The following is a 25,511-nucleotide window of genomic DNA, read 5'->3' on the forward strand; positions in this document are numbered from 1 at the left end:
TAACAATTTTGTGTTTTTGTCTCATTTAATTTTATTTGAATGGAAAGGGCCCAAGATTGAAGTTTCGTTATGCATTAGATTATGTTTATGAATAGGTTCAAAATATTTGAGTCTACCTCAAGGAGAACGAAGATGTCATCAGCAAAAGTATACAGAGATTCGAGGGGAGATTATTTGAAAAATTTCAGTGGTCATATAAATATTGAAAAGAATGGGAGAGGTGAACCCTGAGGCTTCCAGGGAAGAAACATAGTACCGTTCATGTTAACAACATAAGATCAAGATTGCAAAAATTTAGAGAACCAATCTAGGACTGTAAGATCGAGACCTGTCTCAGAAAGCTGATGAATCAGGATATTGTGATGAACGACATCAAAAGCCGCAGACAGATCAAATTGTAATAGGATTGCATATTTATTGCTCAAGTGAAATTGCTGAACCTTTGATATTAATGACACCAGTGAGGTTTTTGTGCTGAAATTTGCCTAAATCCGTGCCGACACGGTAGGAGAATGAAAAATTTCTCCAAATAAGAGGAGTTGGACAGAAATAAGATTCCACCATTTTAGTTAATAGAGGGATATTTGTTATAGGTTGATAACTTGACGGCAAAGATGGGTCTAGGTCGGCTTTTTTTTAACAGTGGAGTAAGAGACTTTTACACAGGATGCATATAGCCTGCACTTAAACCCCTGCCAAGGTCAGTGGGCAAGCGAGCTTCCAGGGGAACAGACCCCGAGTCTGAGAAGGGTGGCACCACAGCAGGTTGGCTCCACAGGTCCACCAAAGTTTCTCTGTGAAGCGGCAGTCCAGCTCTGCGGGGCTATGTCCTTTCCTCCAGCAGAGGTCACCAAAAGGGGTCTCAGAGCACTGAAGCCACAGAAAAACAAACAAACTTTAAGTGACCAAAATAAGAAAAGGAAGCAGAGCAAATCAGAAGTCTTCTGCACGGATTGCTTGCAGAAACTGCAGGGGGCTCTAACTCTCTCTCTAAGGTAGGAGCACATACTCAGATTGTGGGATGGGATTGAACACCTAGAGTATGGAATCCAGAAGGGACTTATACTTTTTTTTTTTTAATAACCAATGTGCATTTTTTCTATTGAATATTTATGAGCCTTAAGAACAAACTGACAAAATGAATAAATAGCTGATCCCTACAAGATTGATTGGTGACTACTCACTTCTTTAATTCTTCTCCAAGTGTATTTATGAGCTGTGTTCCTGCATAAATGTGATGTCTACATAGGATTCTGAGAAGGATCAACACAGCAGCTCCAGCTCCTGAACTTATGATTCAAGATAAAGGAATATCACCACAAAATGTTAACAACATTTATGCAGGAATAAAATAGGACAACAAAAATGGAGAGATGCTTATTCTTTTATTTACATTATTTAAAAATAGTTATTAGCCTATTGTTTCTCAGTATTTCACAGTTTTAAATTAAACTTTTCATGACTTTTTTATATACTGAAATTGCACATTGAGCTGTTTTCTAGAAAGGTCGTATATAAATAACTACAACTAAACTAAAAACTTTACAATAAAAATAGCTTTCTGATTACACTACTGTATGGCTGTGCATTAAAAATCTATACAACGACCTCTTCTTTCCCAGTCTCCATAGCGAGTAGGCTCAGGACCTCTGGGCCCACCTCTCTCCTTTGATACTGGATTGATGTCATCTGGGAACCCTGCATAAGAAACAAAGGAAGTTCAGGAATCACTCTACACAGATTATACCGAAAACAACATTTAAAATGTCTGCCGAATGGCATATATGTTCTGTCACCATCATAAAATGTGGACTAAGGCACTAATATGGTGAGATATATTAGAATGAAGAAAATATCAAATAAACCGAACTCAACTGTAAGTTGTTATCTCACAGCTTTGCTAAACTTCATTCAACAGTAGTTTATTTAAAGCTTTATATTCACTGGTCCTCAGCGGGCCACCACGCACTCAAACTCTCTCATTGTGCTGGGCTTTACGCTCCCACTCGTCATTGGATCCAGTATGCACTACTTCAATCTTTTAAATAAATAACCCCCCCCCCTGAACAGTGTCTTACTAAAAGCTAAGTACTTTTAGTATTTACACTAAGTTATTTATTTAAGAGATTGAAGTTGTGCATACTGGATCCAATGACGAGTGGGAGCGTAAAGCCCAGCACAATGAGAGAGTTTGAGTGCGTGATGGCCCGCTGAGGACCAGTGAATATAAAGCTTTAAATAAACTACTGTTGAATGAAGTTTAGCAAAGCTGTGAGATAACATCTTACAGTTGAGTTCGGCTGTCACCATCATATGCATAGTGAAACATAGGATGTGTGTTTCTGGTGACCAATCTCAAATGGGCATTCAGGGCTGGATTCTGTATAGGATGCCCAGTCTCAGAAATCGCACATGGGCGTCCTATATAGAATCGTATCTAAGCCCATCTAACACCACGATTCTGTAACCAGAGTCTTATGTCGCAGGCGGGACAGAGAGGGTAGGAAGGGAGGGGGTGTAGCATTATATACTAAAGATGACATTAAGGTCACGAGAATCTCAGATGTCCAGTATACTGGGGAATCCCTTTGGGTTAATTTGGCCAGAGGGAAGGACAAATGCTTGTATCTTGGCGTAATTTACAGACCCCCAAGACAACAGGATGACCTGGATATGGAAATAATCGAAGATATAGAAAATATCACCTTGCGTGGGGACACAGTATTGCTAGGTGACTTCAACATGCCTGATGTGGATTGGGTTGCACTTACCTCTGCTTCCGGCAGCAGCAAGAGGCTATTAAACTCTATGAAAGGAGCAAGCCTCAGGCAACTGGTGTTGGAACCGACAAGGGATCAGGCAATACTGGACCTGATACTTACCAATGGAGAAAGTGTCACAGAGGTCTCGGTGGGCGACACATTGGCCTCCAGTGACCACAACATGGTATGGTTCAATATCAGGAAAGGTTTCACTAAATCTACTACACTAACCAAAGTCCTCAAATTCAAGGACACAAATTTCAAAGAAATGGGAGACTTCGTTCACCAGGCGCTACAAAGCCAAGAAGAAACCGATAACGTGGAAGACATGTGGTCGACTTTGAAAGCAACCATACAAGAAGCAACAAACCGCTATGTAAAATCAGTAAGTAAATGGCGAAGGAACAATAAGCCACAGTGGTTTACTGCGGAGATCTCAGACCTGATTAAGGAGAAGAAAAAAGCATTCATCTCTTACAAACAATCAGGGAAGCAGGACTCTAGAGCAGACTACCTGGCCAAATCAAAAGCCGTCAAAACAGCAGTCAGGGAGGCTAAATTCCTCATGGAGGAGTCTCTAGCAAAGAACATCCAGAAGGGAGATAAATCCTTCTTCAGGTATATCAGTGATAGAAGAAAAAACTCAGGTGGGATTGTACGTCTTAGGAAACCAGAGGGAGACTATGTGGAAAAGGATTCGGAAAAAGCCCAACTATTAAATGAATACTTCTGCTCGGTCTTCACCCGAGAAGCGCCAGGGCTCGGCCCTCAGCTACAGACAAGGGTTGGCTCAGTTGACCCGTTTAGTAACTTTGAGTTTACGCCCAGCAGTGTCTACGGTGAGCTGTCAAAGCTCAAGGTTAACAAAGCAATGGGGCCGGACAACCTGCACCCCAGGGTGCTTAGGGAGCTGAGTGATGTCTTGGCGGAGCCACTGTCCGCGCTCTTCAACCTCTCCCTTAGTACAGGCAGCGTCCCGTTGGACTGGAGGACGGCTAACGTCATTCCACTCCACAAGAAAGGCTCAAAGATGGAGACAGCAAACTACAGACCAGTGAGTCTAACATCGATAGTGAGCAAACTAATGGAAACTCTAATCAAACACCAATTAGATAAGATCCTGGATGAAGAGAATCTACGGGATCCCCGACAACATGGATTTACTAAGGGGAGATCCTGCCAATCCAACCTGATCAGCTTCTTTGACTGGGTAACGGGGAAGCTGGATATTGGGGAGTCCCTGGACATCGTGTACCTGGACTTTAGCAAAGCATTCGATAGCGTACCACACCGCAGGTTACTGAGCAAGATGAGTTCTATAGGATTAGGTAACACATTGACGAAATGGGTTGGGAGCTGGCTTGGAGGTAGGCTCCAAAGGGTGGTAGTGAACGGCACCCCCTCCGAGGTGATTAGTGGAGTACCACAGGACTCAGTCTTGGGCCCAATCCTATTCAACATCTTTATAAGAGACTTGGCAGAAGGGCTTCGAGGTAAAATAACATTATTCGCCGATGACGCCAAACTTAGTAATGTAGTGGGCAAATGCACAACAGACGAAGATTCAGTGCCCGACAACATGATGCACGACCTACTCCTACTGGAGCGATGGTCTAGGACATGGCAACTCAACTTCAATGCCAAAAAATGCAAAGTTATGCACCTGGGCAGCCAGAATCCATGCAAGTCTTATACCCTTAATGGCGAGATCCTAGCAAAAACGGTAGCAGAACGAGACTTGGGGGTAATCGTCAGTGAGGACATGAAGTCTGCCAATCAAGTGGAGCAGGCTTCGTCCAAGGCAAGACAAATCATGGGCTGCATACGAAGGGGTTTCGTCAGTCGTAAGGCGGAAGTTATTATGCCATTGTATAGATCCATGGTGAAGCCCCACCTGGAATACTGTGTGCAATTCTGGAGGCCGCATTATCGCAAGGATGTGCTGAGACTGGAGTCGGTGCAAAGAATGGCCACCCGGATGGTCTCGGGACTCAAGGATCTACCATACGAAAAACGGCTTGACAAATTACAGCTATACTCGCTCGAGGAGCGCAGAGAGAGGGGGGACATGATCGAGACGTTCAAGTATCTTACGGGCCGCATCGAGGCGGAGGAAGATATCTTCTTTTTCAAGGGTCCCACGACAACAAGAGGGCATCCGTTGAAAATCAGGGGCGGGAAACTACGAGGTGACACCAGGAAATTCTTTTTCACCGAAAGAGTGGTTGATCGCTGGAATAGTCTTCCACTACAGGTGATTGAGGCCAGCAGCGTGCCTGATTTTAAGGCCAAATGGGATCGGCACATGGGATCTATTCACAGGGCAAAGGTAGGGGAGGGACATTAAGGTGGGCAGACTAGATGGGCCGTGGGCCCTTATCTGCCGTCTATTTCTATGTTTCTATGTTTCTATAGGCGCCGGATTAGAAAATCAGGTTGCCGCAAAGCTTATCGCAGCAAGGGACCTCCCTGCCGCGATAAGTTTAGCGGCAACCCATCCCATCCCCCACGAAGACTACCGGCAGGAGGGATGCCCAGTCCCTCCTGCCGGACATCCCCCATCCCGTAAAGTAGCCTCCTCGGACCCTCATCTCCTCCACCCCCCGCTGGATCCCCCTAACTCATCCTGAACCCCCCTCCCATACTTCATGTTGATTGCCGGCCGGAGGCATCCTTCCTGACTCTAGCCTGTTGGCCCGCCGTCACTCGAATGGCAGGCCTGCCCCTTCCCGGTACATCGTGGAATGCACCGGGGAGGGGTCTTAGGCCCTGGTTGGCCCAGACGCTTAAGGCCCCTCCCATAGGAGGGGCCTTTAGGCACTTGAGCCAATTGGAATCTTAGACCCCATTCGCAGTGCATTCTGGGATGCACTGGGAGTGGCCTAAGATTCCAACTGGTCAGATCCCTTAGGCCATCTCCCATGGGTCGGCTAAGGCACGCCTAAGGCCTACGTGCCTCCCTAGACTCTCAGAGGCACCTACAATGTAGGCAGCATGCCTTGGGATGTTTTTTTTTTTAAGTGCTTTTTTAAAGTTGTTTTTGGCTGGTTAGGTAGCAGTAGGCCGCCTACAATCGGGACACCGTTTATAGAATTTGGCCCCCGATCTCCAAATTTATTTGGTGCTATAAATTTAGAAATATTATATTCTGAATTTGGGAAGGTGACTATTGAAATGGATGAAATTGTGCAGAAAGCCAACTACACTGTTGATCTTTGACCCCTATAGCTAGTTAAAGATGTGTATCAGTATAAAAAGGTGTTTTACCTGTTAAGGTAAAAAACAAAAATCAATATATCATATTTTGAAAGATAACACATTGAAGCATTCTATACTCTAATAAAAAAACTAAAATAAAATAAACTTAAATAAAAATATTTCAGCTCAAGTATTCAGTTTTTGGATAAACATTTTTTGGATCCTTATCAAAGTGGCTTTTGTAAACAATATGGTACCGAGGAGTTACAGACCAAAAACGAATATTCCATTCTTCAAACTTTTTGGAGGCTGTAGTGCAACTATTCAAGTTCTTGGAGAAATTTGATCCGGTTGATATAGTTTACCTAGATTTTCTGAAAGCTTTTGATCAAGTCCCTCATGAGAGGCTCCTCAGAAAATTAGAGTGTCATGGGAGAGGTGGCAAAGTTCAGTTGTGGATTAGGAATTGGTTATTGGATAAAAAAGAGAGAGTAGGGTTAAATGGTAATTTTTCTCAATGGAGGAGAGTAAACAGTGGACTGCCACAGGGATCTATACTGGGACCGGTGCTATTTAACTTATTTATTAATGATCTGGAAACTGGAATGACGAGTGAGGTGATTAAATTTGCAGATGACACTAAACCGTTCAAAGGTGTTAAAATGTATGCTGATTGTGAAAAATTGCAGGAAGACCTTAGGAAATTGGAAGATTGGGCATCCAAGTAGCAGATGAAATTTAATGTGGACAAATGCAAAGTGATGCACATTGGGAAGAATAACCCAAATCACAGTTACTGGATGCTAGGGTCCACCTTGGGGGTTAGCGCCCAAGAAAGGGATCTGGGTGTCATTGTAGACAATACAGTGAAACCTTCCACCCAATGTGCGATGGCGGCAGCCAAAAAAGCAAATAGAATGTGAGGAATTATTTAAAAAGGGATGGTTAACAAGACTAAGAATGTTATAATGCCCCTATATCGCTCCATGGTGCGACCTCATCTGGAGTATTGCATTCAATTCTGGTCTCTTTATCTCAATAAAGATACAGTGGCACTAGAAAATTACAAAGACTAGGGGACACTCGAAGTTACAGGAAAATACTTTTAAAACCAATAGGAGGAAATATTTTTTCACTCAGAAAATAGTTAAGCTCTGGAACACATTGCCAAAGGTTGTGGTAAAAGCAGATAGAGAAGCTGATTTTAAGAAAGGTCTGGACAATTTCCTGGAGGAAAAGTCCATAGTCCGTTATTGAGAAAGACATGGAGGAAGCCACTGCTTGCCTTAGATCGGCAGCATGGGTTTTGGTCAAGTACTAGGGCCCTGGATTAGCCACTGTGACCCTGGATTAGCCACTGTGAGACTGGGCTACTGGGCTTGATGGACCACTGGTCTTACCCAGTAAGGCTATTTTTATGATATACCACACACTACTCTGTTTGGCTTCAGAAATTTATACTGTACCAAGTCTTTATTCCAATTCTGGCCTCTGATGCTAAAACGTTTTGCTACTTGGGGAGCTTCCTCTCATGGAAACGGGATACTCGGCTTGATAGACCTTTGGTATGTCCCATTATGGCAATTCTTATGTCTATAAGCAAGGGTAATCAGACTATTTTGCATCAATTTAATATTTCAGCAGCATTCAACATAGTGAACTACAACATTCTACTAAGATGTGCATTAATGAATTAGTGCAGGCAAGTGCCATGGAGCCCATAGGTGTACAATGGACTGACTCATTCAATAGCAAAGGTTCTAGACTTTTAAAAAAATGAACTTTGTTCGGACGGGGTTTATGTCAAGGAATTGTTGTGTGGGTGGGAATGTCTGGAAATAGAAATGCGGTGGGCAAAACTGAAAGGAGCGATTGTAAGGGCGACAAACCTTTTTGTGAGGCAAGTAAGTAAAAGTAAGAGGAAAAAAAGACTGCTTTGGTTCTCAAAAGTAGTAGCTAAGAAGGTAAGGAATAAGAGGTTAGATTTCATAAACTACAAAAGATCGTAGAAAGAGGAAGACAGGCAAAAATATCTGGAAAAGTTAAGAGAGGCTGGTCGTGTAGTCAGGAAAGCAAAGATGCAATGGAAGAAAAAATAGCTGACACGGTAAAACGGGGAGACAAGGCATTTTTTAGATATATTAGTGATAGGAAGAAGTGCAAAAGTAGCATTGTGAGATTCAAAGGTGAAGGGGAGGAATATGTAGAAGCTGATAAAGAAAAGGCCAAATTGCTTAACAAATATTTCTGTTCTGTGTTCACGGCTGAAGCGCCGGGAGCAGGACCGCAGAAGACAAACGTGAATAGGGATGGAGGAGTAATAGATCATGATCAATTTTTAGAGGGTTGTGTTCGTGAGGAGCTAGCTAAAATAAAGGTAGACAAAGTGATGGGGCCGGATGGTGTACATCCAAGGATGCTGAAGGAACTTAGGGATGTTCTGGTAGCTCCGCTGACTGACCTTTTCAATGAGTCTCTAGAGTCAGGAGTGGTACCGGAGTACTGGAGAAGGGCGGATGTGGTCCCTCTCCACAAAAGTGGAAGTAAGGAAGAAATAGGGAATTATAGGCCGGTAAGTCTGACTTCTGTGGTAAGCAAATTAATGGAAACACTTTTAAAACAGAAAATGGTCAAGTTTCTGGAATCCTGTGGATTACAGGACTGGAGGCAACATGGATTCACTAGAGGTAGGTCTTGTCAGACAAATCTGATCAATTTCTTTGACTGGGTAACCAGAGAATTGGCTAGAGGATGTGCGCTAGAAGTGGTGTATTTAGATTTTAACTATCAAAGCTGGATAGTGGAAGATGTATATCAACAGTAACAAAACATGTACTACAACAAGTTGATAATTAGAAGTCTACCTTCAAGGAGGAAAAGATCTCAGATTTACCACATAGGGAACATATATGTTTTCTCCCTACCGCAGGCACAAAGTAAGTTTGGTGTGATTATATGAGATATTTATGTGATATAGAATGACTCTTAACTTTTTCTAAATATATAAATATATTTATATTTTAGCGTGTTTCCTGATGAAGCCCCCCTTAGGGTGAAACAGGGCCCGTTGAACAGATAGTGAATTGTTGCTGTACGAGTGCTGTTTCCAACTTTATGTTTGTTGGAGTGACTTCTAAAGCACGTTGCACTTTACCAGCTTTTTAGCTTCTTGAGATAAGTGCTGTTTTTTTGCCAGTTCGATGTGATATACTGTGGCAGCTTTAAGCATTTGCACTTTATGTTTCTCTAATGTGCAATATTTTCAATTCAGGCATTCAGCACTTTACTTTGAAGCACCTTTAACTGAAGCACTTTCATCAAAAGCACTCAAGCACTTTCACCAGATGCTTCTACATATGCAAAGAAGCAGATAAGTAACTTTTCCTGCACTTTATAAAGTTTTTTAGAAAAATTACAGTTACTAAAAAGTTTCATTCCACTATTATAAAAAGACAAAAAATTATATAAAAAATTTATGAAACAATAATTTAGAACATTAATCTTTAATAGAGGAGGTTTTTGATCAATGAAAGAAACCATATGCCACAAATTTATAGGGAGAAAACATATATGTTCCCTATGTAGTAAATCTGAGATCTTTTCCTCCTTGAAGGTAGACTTCTAATTATCAACTTGTTGTAGTACGTATTTAGATTTTAGCAAAGCCTTTGAGTGTTCCACACAGATGTCTGATAAATAAACTGAGTGCCCTTGGGATGGGTCCCAAAGTGATGGGCTGGGTCAGGAACTGGTTGAGTGGAAGGCGACAGAGGGTAGTGATCAATGGAGATAGCTCTGAGGAAATGGATGTTACCAGGTGTGCCTCAAGGTTCTGTTCTTGGGCCTGTTCTTTTTAACATTTTTATAAATGATATTGCTGAAAGGTTGTCGGGTAAGATTTGCCTCTTTGCGGATGATACCAAAATCTGCAATAGAGTAGACACGCCGGATGGTGTGAATAACATGAAGAAAGACCTGGCGAAGCTTGAAGAATGGTCTGAAATTTGGCAATTAAAATTTAATGCTAAGAAATGCAAGGTCATTCATTTGGGCTGCAAAAACCAGAGGGAACGGTACAGTTTAGGGGCTAAAGAACTTATGTGCACCACGGAAGAGTGGGACTTTGGCCACATTAAGATCATCACATACAATCATGCCCAACAAGTTGAAAAGGTGACAGTGAAAGCTAGAAGGATGCTAGGTTGCATAGGGAGAGGTATGGCCAATAGGAAAAAGGAAGTATTGATGCCTCTGTATAAGACTCTGGTGAGACCTCATTTAGAATATTGTATACAATTCTGGAGGCCGCACCTTCAAAAAGATATAAAAAGGATGGAGTCGGTCCAGAGGAAGGCTACTGTATACTTTGGAGGAAAGGCAGGAGAGAGGAGATATGATAGAGATGTTTAAATTCAATAAACAATCAAACTATTAGCCAAGTGGTGGGGATACCCCATGAAAAACCATTTATACTTGGTGGAGAAAAAGCCTCAAATATCAACAATGTATGGACAGCAACCCAATGAGTTTTTAAGCCAGTCCTGCTCTGTATCATAGGCAAAAAAAACTCCACAAATTTTCAAATGTATTTTTTCAAAACGGAACAAAGCCACCACTGTGCACAGGGAACCAAGAAAAAGAACAAAAAACACAGTTCATCTTCATAGATGTCACCAGGAACATATCATGTTCCTTTCAGCGAGTAGATCTTCCTGCTATAGCAATTCTCACGCTGGATGAGGATAAGGAACTGGATGTTACCGTCCAACAAGGCTCTTATTTCGTCAATCAATGGCTGCTTCAGGGAAATTCACGTTCTCTCCTGCTCCGTTCACACACGGCTCAGAATGGCACTCGGATTTATATTTCCGGTTTCAGGACGTCACTTCCATTAAACTTTATTCATTGAAACACACCTTCAAACATCGCAAAGCTAATAAAAGGCACACCATTCTACTTTCTGATTAAGTCCATTATGCCAGATGGTCTTTAAAAAGAAAATGGATCGCTGTTCACTTTGATACAGCAATATCTTCACGTCACCACAATGAGCTGAAAGAGGAATATGATTAATACAAAGCACCAAAACTCCTCAAAGGAATAATTTTTTTCAACACAATGTTGTGTGAGTACATCTACTTGTCTTTTATGTGTGATGTTTGAAAGATGCTCAAATAGTCTCTTTTTTAAGACTCTGTGCAGTATACCCTATGTAGCATAAATCACAAGGACAGAGTATTGCGTAAACTACCCACAAGTAACTAGATGTGTCATCATAATAGGCTTTCTTCCAGGTATTCGAATCTGGACAGATAGGGAAAATGCTTGAGTACCTGATTGTAAAAACCGCTTAGATAACCTTGATAAGCGGTATATCAAATCCTAATAATAAACTTGATCTCTCTCACTTATTAAAGGACAAGCAGTGCAATGATTACACCAAAATAATCCAACCCTCCCTCTTTCCTTCTTTGACCATACGTCTGCAGGACATAATAGATCTTTCAAATTTCTGTTCTGTGAAAACACTAACTTGCAGTCCAAATTTTGACAATTTTGCTTAGTTTGCAACATAGGCCATAAAGATTTAATTTTTCTCCCCAAACGCTGCAATATACCAGAAAAACATAATATACACGCTATAGAATCATTATTGTTATTCTTAGGTCTATATTATAGCAATTGTTCCCGAGCACTAAACCTAGCTCTTTTGTAAGCTTTAGAAATGACAGACTTTGGATATCCCCGCTGTTCATATTTGCTTTGTAGCAATTGTGCTTTATTAACAAAATCTTCAGTCGAATGGCATATTCTTCAATAATGAAAGAATTGTGACACAGGCAAATTATTCTTCAGTGTGATAGGATGCATGCTGGTATACCGTAATAAAGTATTCCTATCTGAAGGCTTCGCAAAGATAGATGTTAAAAATCTCCCGTTTTCCTGTGTAATCTTTACATCCAAAAACGTTATTTCAACACTGTCAAATTTCATTTCAAATTTAATCATAGGATAGCAGCTGTTTAAATATTGGAAAAAACTCTAGATGTTCCTAAATAGAAGTCCATAGAAGAAAAATATCATCTATAAACCTTCTCCATACTTTAATATGGACCATAAATCTTGATGCATATATCCAGTCTTTTTCAAATTTAGCCATAAACAAATTTGCTATGGAAGGGGCAAAAGAAGCTCCCATTGCCACCCCTGATTTCTGATGAAAAAACTTGTGATCAAAAAGAAAATAGTTTTTGGACATAGCTATAGTTGTGAGAGATATTAAAACCTCCGTAGGCACTTGGGCCCTGATTCTCCAAAGTGCGTCCCGATTTTAGGCAATCAGCCAATCGGGATGCACGTTTTTTAAAAAAAATGCTCCCCAGGCAAGCCGCCTATATTGAAGGCGAGGCCCGACCGCCCCCCCCCCGACACTATCGACCGCACCCCCCCCCCCCGACACTACTGATCGCTGGCAGGAGGGTGCCCAATCCCTCCTGCCAGAAGATGCCCCCCCCGACACTACCGATCGCTGGCAGGAGGGTGCCCAATCCCTCCTGCCAGAAGATGCCCCCCCCAACACTACCGATCGCTGGCAGGAGGGTGCCCAATCCCTCCTGCCAGAAGATGCACCCCCCCGACACTACCAACTGCCCCCCCCCGACACTACCGATCGCTGGCAGGAGGGTGCCCAATCCCTCCTGCCGGAAGACGCACCCCCTCCGGTGCTAACAGCCCTCAAACCTCCCCCCAACCAAACTAACCTTTCCTTGTTGGCCAGATGGGACTTGCCCGTCCAGCCGGCAGGCCCGTCACGTCGAAATGAGGCGGGCCCGCCCCTTCCCGGCCCATCCTTCCGAAGTCTAAGGCCTGATTGGCCCAGGCTCTAGAAGGCCTTAGACTTAGTGGGGATGGGCGGACACGCTATGCCTAAGGCCTGATTGGTCCAGGCTTCTAGAGCCTGGGCCAATCAGGCCTTAGGCTTCGGAAGGATGGGCCGGGAAGGGGCAGGCCCGCCTCATTTCGACGTGACGGGCCTGCCGGCTGGACAGGCAGGTCCCGTCTGGCCAACAAGGAAAGGTTAGTTTGGTTGGAGGGAGGTTTGAGGGCTGTTAGCGCGGGGGAGGGGGTACTTCTTCCGGCAGGAGGGATTGGGCACCCTCCTGCCAGCGATCGGTAGTGTCGGGGGGGGGCGGGGGCGGTCGGTAGTGTCAGGGGGGCATCTTCTGGCAGGAGGGTTTGGGCACCCTCCTGCCAGCAATTGGACTGGCGGCCGCGGCCCGCTATACTTATAGCAGCAGAGAGATCCCTTGCCGCAATAAGTATAGCGGCCGCGTCTACTTACAATGTAGACCAGCATTTTGTTGGCCTACATTGTAAGCGTCTCTTCCTCTACTAGGGAGACGCGTAGGGCCGCCTAGGTTCGCCTAAGACCCGCCTAAGGCCCTTAGGCGAGCTTAGGTGTCTTGCGGGCCTCGCCTTCAATATAGGCGGCCTGTCTGGGGAGCATTTGTTTAAAAAACGTGCATCCCGATTGGCTGATTAGACAGCTGTAGGACGCCTACAGCTGCCTAAAATCGGGATGCACTTTGGAGAATCAGGCCCTTGATGCAGACGGGTACGGCCGTCTAAAACATCTTTCACTACTTGAAGCGCTTCCAATTGAAGGATGCAGGTGTAAAGTGATTTCACATCTAATGTCACCATCAAAACCGAACTATCTGCTTGACTATATGCTTCTAAGCATTTTTAAAAATCTGTAGTATCCAATAGAAAGAAAGGAATATTGGACATCAGTGGTTGAAGAAACGTATCTACATACTTGCAAATCCTTTCTAATAGGGATCCCCTAGCCGAGACAATTGGACGCCCCTAGGGATGTAGTAGATCTTTATGGACTTTTGGGAGGAAGTATATAACCGGGACCTTAAACTGCTGAAATGTCAAAAATTTATATCCAGCCTTAGTGATACAGCCAGATTTTCTCCCCTCATTAACAATATTTAATATTTCTGAAAAAATGTCATCCGAAGGTTCATTTTGCAAAGGTGAATATACCTGAATGTTATTTAGCTGAGAATAAGCCTCCTGAAAATATTCACCTTTATCCCAAATTACAACCCCCCTCCCTTATCTGCTTTCCTTATTACAACAGTGGGATCTTTTTGGAGATTCAACAATATTTTGCGCTCACCTGGCGAAAGATTTTGAATTTGAGGGTAGTGAACCCTTTCAAGTTTTTCTAACTCTGTATAGACTAAACTTTAAACCCAGTTAATACAGGATCTAAATTACCAGGTTTAGGTTCACCGACTGCAAAGAAAAATTTTAACTGCAAAGTTCGAAAAAAAATCATTCTAAATCTGTCCGTAAACTAAAAGGATCGTATTGTTTTAATGGGATGAAAGATAAACCTTTATTGAGTGAATACCTACATAATATAAATATGCATGAGTCAAGTCTCTTTCATTTGAAAAGAAACTCTGAAATGAGAGGGCATAGGTGAAGTTAAGAGGTGATAGGCTCCGGAGTAATCTGAGGAAATACTTTTTACAGAAAGGGTTGTAGATGCATGGAACATTCTCCTAGAAGAGGTGGTGGAAACAGAGACTGTGTCTGAATTCAAGAGGGCCTGGGATAGGCACGTGGGATCTCTCTGAGAAAGAGATAATGGTTACTGTGGATGGGCCAAGTAGGCCTTATCTGCCGTCATGTTTCTATGTTAGTAGAAAGTACCACTAAATGAATTAGGACTTTCAGGAATCATTTTAGAATGATTCTGTAAATTCCTTATTAATAGGTCATGTGTAGTTCAGTACATTTCTTAAAGCCACTTGGCACTCTCTTTGACATGGAGGGAAAAATGGCTGATGCAAAATCAAAAAGCTCAATGGCCTGGGAAGCTCGAGTTCAACATATACAGAAAACTGCTGATGCTCCCTGGTGCAAAAAAATATCTTGAAGTGGTCCAAAAGCCAAAAAATAAAGAATAATTTAACCAAATTCAAGGAAATAACTAAAAAACAAGAAATTTAAGAATTATAAAATTCTAAGATAACAATAAAATTAAACCAGGAAGGCTCAAAAGATATCTAAGCTTGACACACTGAGGAGAAACCAAAGACAGATTCTCAGCTCCATGGAAGACTGAAAACTGATGGAAACCATTGGGCGGGAAGGCAGATGCATGGTATGGGCACCACCTAAAGATTTTAAGTGACAGTGCACTTGGCAGTGTCCATACTGAGTTCCATGGATGAGAATATTATGCCTGCTTGTACTCAGACAAATAAGCTTTGAGAATGGCACTGAACCTTAAAAATGACAATTCTGTCTGTATGTTAGGTGTGATGGCATTCCAAAAAGTGGGGGCAACAACTGAAGAGGATATTATAGCAGGGTGTGAACAAATTTGAAGAAAAAAGTGCTGCTGGAAGAGTGCAGGGGGTGTGCTGAACACATGGAATACGATATTTGACTAGAAATAATGGTATGAAGAAATAATGGAATGAAGAATTTGGAAAGTTCACAAAGTTAGCTGCATAGCCACAAGTTTTTCTGCAAGCTTTGAAATAAATGGGAGTTGTGAGATGGGACAATAATTCATAGGACTGGATATATTAGCATTAGTACCCTTTAGATGAGGATAAACAATGGCAAGTTTTCAAATCAGTGCAAATCACTGAGTGGAAATACGATATATACATATAATCTAGAGAGCTGCTTCAAGAGATTATTAGGAATGTGGTCAGAGGGCACAGGTGATATCATGGAAGAACTAACTTTGTAGATACTGGATTGGGACATGGAAAGTATGCACTGCATGAGTGATTAATAGTAGTCATAGCTAAAAGATGGCTTGAAGGGTCTTTTTACATTTATAAATGCTAATGCTAAGTCATAGGCTGTGAGAGAGGAAATGGAGGTTGAATTGTAACCTGTTTAAGAATCTTGAAGAGATGAGAAAAGTTTGGGTCCTTTTGAGGAAGAGGTCAGTTACCCAAGCTAAGAGGAGGCATTCTTAAATTAAGATAAAATGTAATGGAAGATTTGTCTTTCGCTATTGTCTTTCGAGGTGGCACAATTGATGACGGAAAAGTTGAAGGTCCTGATGGTACCAGATATGAGTTTGACGACAGTGGAGTTTAACAGTAAGAGGGAGTGCGATTTTCAACAGTTCCAGAGAGAATGGAGAGAGAGAAATGCTGGGTCAAAGACCTAATATCGTCCTATGAAATTTCACCAGGTTGCTGCTAGTAAAATAAGGTTAAATTTGTTTAAATTCGCGGTCGGACTGGTGTTTTCTGGTAAGTAAAAAGAAACACATGTAAACACTGTACTCCTTTCTTGACATTAGGACAATAGTTCATCTTTTTGACAATTGATTACTAATGCAATATATACTCTTAGGGCTCCTTTTACTAAGCTGTGTTAGGGCATTAACGCGCAAAATAGCGCGAGCTACAATACCGCACACTAGACGTTAACGCCAGCATTGAGCTGGCGTTAGTTCTAGCCGTGTAGCGCGGGTTTAGCAAGCACTAAAATCCTGCATGCGCTAAAAACGCTAGCGCACCTTAGTAAAAGGAGCCCTTAGTGGATTTGTGCATATTAAATTTAAGTTTATTAATTTAAAAGCCTGTCTTCACCAGAAGACACCATAATTATTAAATAAAATCACTATAATTCCAGTGGAACCTTGGTTTACAAGCATAATTTATTCCAGAAGCATGCTCGTAAACCAAATTGTTCATATATCAAAGCGAGTTTCCCCATAGGAAGGGAAACTCACTTGATTCGTTCCCCCCCCCCCCCGAGGCCACCCCCACACCCCCGAGAACCAGCACCATCCCCCTCCCCGCCAGCAAACGCCCCCTCCCCCCGCTCGTGTTGTGCACCCCCCTCCGTGATCCAGCGTCCTCCACCCACTCAAACACAATTCCTTACCCCGATCTGGCACCAGCACCAACGCACAGGATATGCCGGTGCCCAAAGATCCTTCCACTTGCCTGGGCTGGGCCTTGAGCATCTGCGCATGCTCAAGACCTTCTGGTTCTTGCTCTCTCTGAGATTCTCGGAGATGTCTGAGAATCTCAGAGAGAGCAAGAACCAGAAGGCCTTGAGCATGCACAGATGCTCAAGGCCCAGCCCAGGCAAGATCTTCAGACACCAGCACGTCCTGTGCATTGGTGCTGGTGCCAGCTCGGGATAAGGGATTGTGTTTGGGCGCGCGGGCGGGGGCTGCTGGTTTGTGTTGGGGGGGGGGGGCTCGCAAATACAGTCAATGCTTGGTTTGCAAGGCATGATTGCTGGAATGTTTTGCTCGTCTTGCAAAACACTTGCAAACCGAGGTTTGACTGTATTTGCTTTTCATTTGGGTAATCCTAGATTAAATCGTTGATATGCAACTAAAAAGAGAGCAATGTGATACATCCCTGAAATCCTCATATTGGACTTAACACTTGGCTATCGTTTGTTGTGAAGCAGCAACCCTATGGGAAACACCAACAAACCAAAAACCTCCCCTTTCGACTGGGCCTCAACAATACCCCTCACTTTTCTACAAGTCTTTCACTATCAAAAATTTGACTTTAAACCTGATGAAACCTGGAAAACCAAAATGAATTCACAAAAAATTCCAAAGCAAACACAAAATCCCTGGCTTTGATTTTCTGCATTGTTTATGGGCAAATCAAACTCATATCCACCCTAACATGGGATAAGTGGGCACTTGGAGAATCTTTGATTTTAGGTATCAAGTACGTAATTGCCGTCCAAAACATCTTCCGATGTTATTAAGTCTTTACTATCATTCTGTTATTAAGTCTCTATCCTCAAACTGTATTCTCTATTGTCATGTACCATCCTGGAAATGTCCAGTTCTCTTCTTATGTAATCCGCTTTGAACCGCAAGGTACAAGCGGAATAAAAATCACTAATGTAATGTAATGTAATGTAATGTAATGTAATTGTGTCTACCCAGAACATATCATTGACTACATCTCTCTTCCTAACCATTAAATATGAGGCAACAGTACAACCATACAAAGACAACATGAACATTTTTTGTTTAGTTCAGTATAAACCTAGAGATCACCACAGAATTTCTGAAACATGTTTGTTTTGTGATCGTAAATGACCGTTACGGTAACACTTAACATGCCGCATAATAACATGGCTTACTCTTCAGAGGGTCCTTCTCTGCATTGGGCTGCTCCTTTTCATCAAAACGGCCTTGAGGTGTCTTCGGTTTCTTAAGAGGTATCTTGTCCAGTTTCAGGTTGTTTTCCGAACCAGAGCTAACCTCTCTCCAAGGGTTATATAGCCCAGTACCCACTACAAAAATAGGCAACGTGTTAAAATGTAAGTCAAGATTACTATATTGATTCTAAACAAAAACAAAATAATTCAAAATTTATAAATTTCAGTAACTAAACTAAATGATGCACAATCCCACGTAGTTATTGGATTTTTTTTTAAATTAAGCTCCATGTATGCAATACTGTCAAAAAGCAAAACCCTTGCTCAAGAATTACAATCCAAAAGAATAGCAAGATGCTTTGTATTAGGCACTCAACTGGAACAAGGAGGCAACTACAATAACTCTAATATAGGAGGCACAGCGTTTATGCTCATCAACTTATACAGTCCTATGGAGTTGTGCCACATTCTAAACCTAAAGAATACTCTTAACAGAAGTGCTAGCATGATCTGGTACATGGAAACGGGGTACTGGGCTTGATGGACCTTTGGTATGTTCTAGTATGGCAATTCTTATCTCTCTATAAGCAAGAGTAATCAGACTATTTTGCATCAATTTAATATTTCAGCAGCATTCAACATAGTGGAACACAACATTCTACTAAGATGTGCGATAATGAATTAGTGCACGCAAGTGCCATGGAGCCCATAGATGTACAATGGACTGTGAGGTACTAAGCGCACCTTAGTAGAAAGGACCACTAAATGAATTAGGACATTCAGGGATCATTTTAGAATGATTCTGTAAATTCCTTGTTAATAGGTCATGTGTAGTTGAGTACATTTCTTAAAGCCACTCGGCACTCTCTTTGACATGGAGGGAAAAATGGCCGACGCAAAGTCAAAAAGTGCATGTACCTCAATACTTACATGTACCTCAATACTTACATGGTACATGTACCTCAGTACTTAGCTACCAAAATGATACCTATCCATTGGATAAGCGAAGTGTCTTCATTCCCACCTAACAGCTGATTTGCTCTTCATCTAAACTCATTTTGGAGAGAAAAAGAAAGGAGCTGCGTGTGTACAGCTCACTTTGGGAGAATTTGAGAGCGCTCATGTCATTTTCTACATACTGTATTTGTCATGGATATCATAATACAGGTATTGCATCATAGAACCCGCACATCAAACTTATGGCTCATGTGTTCACAGTGGCACTCGTAGTAAGTTATAAATCATATTGGCACTGAACAGGCACATACCCCAAGCAAAGTTAATGAGTCTCTATCGACACCGACATTCAGGCATCTACTAAATGTTAGTTATTTTTATGACAAGTGACTCCAAAATGGTTCCGTTATCCAGCTTCCAACTGGGATAATAAATTTACAAAGAGTGGAACAAAAACTGTCTGTATAACTAGAAGCTTGGTGGGAGGGGGGGGGTCGTTTACTTTTTTTAATCTGAACCCATAATGTAATATAATGTAGCTCATCTAAAATTGATTTTGTTGAACAAGTGAATCCTGGGCAGCTAGATTATAAAGAGTAGCCTTTCACTTTGGAATGACAGATTTTGTATTTGAAAGGAACTATTGATAAGACTACTTTCTGACATGGCTGTGCCTCCCCTTAACAACATATTAATGTCCTAACCGCACTAAGTTATCAATACATGAGAGAGGCCATTTCTTTTTGAATCTTTAATGTACAGTAGAATCCCAGTTAACTGGCATTCAGTTAACCAACCAGAAAAAAAAAAAAAATCTCCTGTGATCCTCCAAAGTTGTGCACTCCTGACCCAACAACTTCCCTTCCTCCAGCCCTTGAAAAATCAGGGCAACCATAAATCTCCGTTCCTCCAACCAGTCCCCGAAGCATCAAGGCAGCAACAGATCTCCATCCCTCTTTCCCTCCTGTTCCCAAAGTGTCAAGGCAGCCAGAAATCTCCCTCCCTCCAGTCCGCAAAGCCGGTTCTGACAACATTTCCAAATTCCCGAAGAAGCAGCAGCTGATCCCGACAACCTCCTCTCCCTCCCTCACATACACAACGCAGTAGCGGCAGCTGATGAGCAGGGGAAGCGCTTTAAACAGGATGTTTCCGGACAGCCCCGGCAGGGCCTTTCTTCTGCAGCTGATGCTTCAGGAGTTGGAGGGAGGGAGATTTGTGGCTGCTGATGCTTTGGGAGAGCCACAGATAAGGGGGGAATGGACAGACCCGCACTAAGGGAGGGAGGACAGATGGAGGGGGAGGGAGGGAGGTGTACCAAAAGTGTGTGTGGGGAGAAGGAAGGGACGGGCACGAATACTGGTCCTGCAGGGTGAAGGGTAAGGGAGATGGATGGATACTTGGGGGGGGGGGTTTGAAAGCAACTCAGATCAGAAAAGGGAGGTGGGAAGGGAGACAAAACTGCAGTTTGTGAGTGACAGAGTAGAGGAGGCCGGAACCTAAGAAGGAAAAGGCAGAAAGGAATTTTAGGCCTTAGAATAGGGGAATTCTTTGCTTTTATTTACTATATTTCAATATTAATATCCAAGTTTCCAAGTTTATTATTTTCTTGATATACTGTCCATCAAGATATGGTTTATAGTCAATTTAAAAAAAAAAAAAAAACAACTTTAAAAGCAAATGTTAAAAAGGAAAAAAAAAACCATCACAGGGAAGGACAGTACAAGAGGTGGCAAAAAATACATCAAGATACAAAAATATATAAATGAAGGAGAGGGGTGGATGGCACATTAGGGGATAGTACGCCTCTAGAGAAGCATTTGGAATTGAGAATCTGAAGTGAATATTATTTCAGGGAAAGCAGACAGGATCCTGGATTAGGTATCATAGGCATCCTTGAATAAGAAAGTTTTGCTTTGTCTTGAATACTGAGAGAGGACTCTTGCTTTATATGTAGGGGAAGAGTGTTCCAAAGTGAGGGTGCCATGACTGAAGATGGAATTTCTAGTAGTGTCATAGAAGATTTCTCAGATGGGGGGGGGACGATGACAACAAGATCTTGATAATTTGAACGGAGTGTACGAGTTTACGCGTAAGGGATTAGATGTTTGTCTATAAAGGCAGGGGTATGGTATTGTTTGATTTTATAGGTAACAGAATTTTGAATGTAATGTGATGGAGGTTTGGGAGCCAGCGGGCATCACGTAGAAGCGGGGTGATGCGATTTCAAATTTTTTTTTTGCATCATAGATAAGTTTAACAGCAGTATTTCGTAAGATTTGAAGTCTGTGTATCTGTTTTTGGTTTATACCCTAATAAAGGGTATTACAGTAGTCAATGTTTGAAATGATGAGGGAGTGAATAAGAATGTTTAGAGAGGGAGGATCAAGTAGAGATGAAAGAGATTGAGTTTTAATTTGTAGAAACATTTGCTAACTACCGAGCTGATTTGCTGGTGAAAAGAGAGGTTTTGATCTAGAATGATTCTGAGTGTATGGTATGGTATAGTTAAAGTAACCATTTATTTTTTTTCCTCAAAACAGGACATCTACTAATTTTTAAGTAATAACATTGTAGATATCTGTCTTCCTCTCTCCCTGTCCCCCCTTTCTTTCTCTCTCCCTGCCCCACCCACCACCACCGCCAATTTCTCCAAGCCACCGCTGCCAATTTCTTCCTGCTTCTTCGACGCCGACGCAGCAAAAGGCAGATGCTCTTTCTATTGCAGTGTCTCACTTCCGGCTCACCACACAATTGTTTCCCACGTATTCACCTTTATAGGACCCCCAGGGACCCCTGAAGAAGACTTTTTGTTGAAACGCGGACCTTGTTGGGTCCTTTATCCCTAGTGGACTAGGTCCTTTAAGGCTTTTATGTGGATGATTCATTTTTATGTGGATGAAATTATTTTATGCAGATGATTTCAGTGTAACTTTGACACTTTCAAATAAAGTCCATTTAGGAACATCATCACTCCACAGAGTTTTTTTGGTTTTCTCTGGATTTTCTTCTTTGTGGATATTTTAGGGTCAATTCCTTTTGTTTTTTCCACCCGCCACCACCGCCAATTTCTCCAAGCCACCGCTGCCAATTTCTTCCTGCTTCCTTGACGCCGACGCAGCAACAGGCAGGTGCATGCAGCAACTTTACAAGCAGCGGGCCCACAATCCCCCTCCCCCCAGACATCAATTCTGATGTTGGAGAGGAAGTTCCAGGCCAGCCAGCCAGTGATTGGCTGTCCTAGAACTTACTCTCAGATGTCAGAATTGATGTGTGGGGGGGGGGGGGGGGGAGGGGAGGGGAGGCTTGTGGGCCTGCCGCTTGTAAAGTTGCATCCCATTGTCCCTATGCACAGCGCCTTTTTTTGAAATTGTTACAATGAGTTGCTCTCTTTCTGAGAGCAGAACATTTTGGTATCCCAAAGCTGTGCTTGAGAACAACCGTATAGGCTACCTAAAAACAGGATGGGGTCATGTTAGGTATAGTATTAGTTAGGTATAGTATTAGTTAGGCCTATTTGTATAGTAAGTCTCAAACAACCAGAAACTACATTTATTTGGCATTTACCAATCCCCAGGGGTGCCGATAACTGAGTCTACTGTATATAATAGATGTGCCCCCTAGAAATGTAGGTCCACAGTCTAACCAACATTTAGCAAATCTGTATGCTGCCAGCATGGGGATGGTTTCCTGTGGGGGACAGTGACAAATTCTGTCACTATCATTCTCTAGTTTCACACGTGTATGAAAACTTAAATATGTAAGAGGGAGGGAGGGAGTAGTGTGTGGCTAGGAACAGTGGTGGCTCCAAGATAATGCCGGCAGGTGCCCAACATATCAATTCCTTCAGCAGGAAGGAGGTCTTCGGCGGCCGGAGCTTGGGAATCCTTGCCAGCCATACTTAAACAGATTACATTTTGGGCGGGCCGTGGCCCCCCATGGCTACACCACTGTGACATAGGCTATCACCTATCATTTCCTGTTTGTTCTGCACACTGCAGGGCTTTTGAGCATTGCAAAGGAATACTTACGGCCACATTACCATCCACTTAAATATATTCCAATACAATTTGTGGCCATCTTTAACGCACACCACCAACACACCTACACTTGAACCATTTTTAACATTCAGCCACAACCAAATTCGACGCTAGTTTTGAGCACCGGCCCCTCTGTTCCTATCATATTCCAACTCTCCAGTTTTCAGTCACTTTCGTTTATCCTTTTTAACGATACTTATTTCTGGTTTAGAAATTCTGATGGACTACAAGCAGGAATCGTTTTAAGCCCTTACAAAATTAAACATTTTAAGCTAAGTAACATTTCCCTTGTAATTGTCAACCATCGCCGAGATGAACTGAGGGATCTCTACCAACACAAGTTTGTTCGTATGGTGGAGCCTAAGCGATCCAGAAACTGCTTCCAAGAGCCCAAACGAAAGGTTTGTGAGCGTGTCCCTGAAACACTGCAGTCTCTCCGTTTCGTACGCGTTTGGGGGGGGGGGGGCTCCCGTACGCACCCGAAAAGTGGAACCGTATAACCCAACATTGGCGATGAAAGCTAAACGCACACTGCCGTGCTATCACTTCAGAAGCCCACATTTCATGAGATCTCTATCGGATTATTGTGCCACTGATAAGGAAGGGGGTAAAACGCGGACCTCACGGATCTTAACTGCACGTCCTTAAAAATCTGAGGTCCGTGCCACTTTTAGCCTCCGCAAAGGGAGGGAAAAGCATTAGGATCCGTCAGAGCTAAAGTGGCATAGGGGGTCTGTCAGAGACATAACTTATGCCGAGACTAAAAGTGGCAGGCACCTCAGATTTTTAAGGACGTGCAGTTGAGGTCCGCGTTTTACTCCCGCCGGCGATGGCGGCTGTCATCCCTAACTCCCTGCAAGCTCAACACTCTCCTCCGTAACTCACCCAACGCCGGCTGCACAGAACGAGCCGCGCACACTCCGCACCGCAGGCTTCGCACAGCCATGACTGGGGCAAGGCAGCCCCCGCCAACCACGCACCACGACAGCAAGGTCAGACGTAAACTGCTCCCGTATTGGTCGCTGCCAGAAACGACGGAGATGCTCCGGATTGGTCAGCAAGGGAAGACTCGGTTCGCTGTGTTCGTGGGGCTGGGCCACAGTCAATTTCCGGGCACCGCTAGGGAACTGGGGTCAGCACGGGTACACCGAAAGTGGGATTGCTTTTTTTTTTTTATCGAGGCGCTAAGACTTGAGCACGAGTCGATGGCACTCAACTAACTTTTAGGTGTTCCTTTAAAGTCCGTCTCCCATAGCTTGGAACGGGAAGTACCACTACTAAATTGATTTTCTCTTCTCCCCGCTGCCTATATGACTTAATTATTCCCACACTACTCCGATGAGGCCTACTGTTTGCAAAGAATCCGCACTATTCCCAAGACAAGCGTGTAGGAGCCTGCTGGTTAGACTGACACCCTACGACCCAACCCAGAGTCCAGACTAAGCCTTCCCCGTATCTGAACGTAACTCAGGGGTAGATACACAAAAGTGGCACATCCATTTTTGTCATTAACTTTTAATATTAAACTTTCTTCTTCTTCCTCCTCTTCACTTCCCCTCTAGGTGTAGCATCTTCTTATTTCTTCTCCCCTATTCTTATATATCCATAAACAGAATTTCTTCCATTTTCTTACCTTCCCCACTACTCCCATCCTTATGCTCTCCCTTGTGTACCATCTCCTCTTTCCCTCTCCTGGGGTCAAATATCTGTCTTCCCTCCTCCTATGGTCTGGGATAGTTCTCCTTACCAGGGTAAATACATACCTCTTTTTGTATTCACCTATATTTGGAGAGTTGATTATGGAAAGTAACTTCTGTAACTTTTGAAATTCAATAAAAACGATGAACTTAAAAAAAGAAAGTGTAATGTTAAGGACAATCAAATATATAAAAGAGCAAAGGAGCATGGGATGAAACAAAACTAAAAAATGTGAAAATACTGCCCACTAATTATGTACACCAAAATAGAGAGCAGCATGGGAATGGGGGCAACGGGAATCCTGCAGAGTCTCTGGGGATCCCCTCCACACATTCAGTGATCCCACATGAATGGGTCATCTTTGTTCGGGGTCTATGAGTATGGTTGCTTCTTTCAGCATTAAGTCCTCTGTAGCCGCACTCACTTGCTCTTTTCAGGCCGATGGCAGGATTCCTTTGCTCCTCCATGCTACCAACAGCTGACCCAGAAGCCTTTCCTTTGATGCATTTTGCATAAGAGGGAGGGTTTTCTTCTGATTGCACTTTAGTAAAAGATCCCTAAAACCGCTGAGGGCTCCTTTTATCAAGCCGCGCTAGCAGGGTTAATGCGCGCGACTTTTCATCACGCATTAACCCCTGCGCTGGCCAAAAACTACCGCCTG

General features: G+C 42.9%; 1 protein-coding gene across 1 annotated transcript; it reads right to left on the reverse strand.

The window, feature by feature from the left end:
• Positions 1 to 1,366: 1,366 nt before the first annotated feature.
• On the reverse strand, positions 1,367 to 24,302 carry SDHAF4 (succinate dehydrogenase complex assembly factor 4). The gene is made up of 3 exons (XM_033935772.1): positions 24,038 to 24,302; positions 18,141 to 18,293; positions 1,367 to 1,698 (listed from the first exon to the last, which is right to left on the reverse strand). Exons 1-3 carry the CDS (start codon positions 24,096 to 24,098, stop codon positions 1,589 to 1,591), a joined length of 324 nt encoding a protein of 107 aa, XP_033791663.1. The 5' UTR covers positions 24,099 to 24,302; the 3' UTR covers positions 1,367 to 1,588.
• Between the last annotated feature and the right edge of the window lie 1,209 nt (positions 24,303 to 25,511).

This window comes from Geotrypetes seraphini, chromosome 3 (assembly GCF_902459505.1).
Source record: "Geotrypetes seraphini chromosome 3, aGeoSer1.1, whole genome shotgun sequence".
Lineage (NCBI taxonomy): Eukaryota > Metazoa > Chordata > Amphibia > Gymnophiona > Dermophiidae > Geotrypetes > Geotrypetes seraphini.